Source organism: Opisthorchis viverrini (assembly GCF_000715545.1).
Source record: "Opisthorchis viverrini unplaced genomic scaffold opera_v5_113, whole genome shotgun sequence".
NCBI lineage: Eukaryota > Metazoa > Platyhelminthes > Trematoda > Opisthorchiida > Opisthorchiidae > Opisthorchis > Opisthorchis viverrini.
The window spans coordinates 1362866-1363093 of record NW_008751767.1 but is presented as its reverse complement, the minus strand read 5'-3'; the positions used below and the strand labels follow the sequence as shown (position 1 = coordinate 1363093).

At 48.7% G+C, this 228-nt stretch overlaps 1 protein-coding gene across 1 annotated transcript in view; it reads left to right on the top strand.

The window, feature by feature from the left end:
- T265_05740 (hypothetical protein) overlaps window positions 1-228 on the top strand; it is a gene marked incomplete at both ends in the record, with an annotated part of 3588 nt that overhangs the window by 166 nt on the left and 3194 nt on the right. Inside the window, one exon of the mRNA XM_009170813.1 lies at window positions 82-215. Within this exon, the coding sequence (XP_009169077.1) occupies window positions 82-215 (134 nt within the window). The remainder of the gene's footprint in view (window positions 1-81; window positions 216-228) is intronic.

Sequence of the window (228 nt, the reverse complement as noted above, 5' to 3'; positions counted from 1 at the left end):
TCTTTGAGCAACTACCAGTCAACGCTCCACTGGGACATAGCGTCCACTCTGTGCTGACCTTTGATTTCATATGCTATTGAGCCAGAAATCCCAAACCTCAAACGTGGTTTCGAGACTTCTGCGGTGCAGACTTCTCAGGAATGCGCATCTTCCTTGAACAAGTTACACTGGGACCAGCTCCAGTGGAAGAACGATATAGGATCACTGTCCAGAAAGTTCACGAGGCTG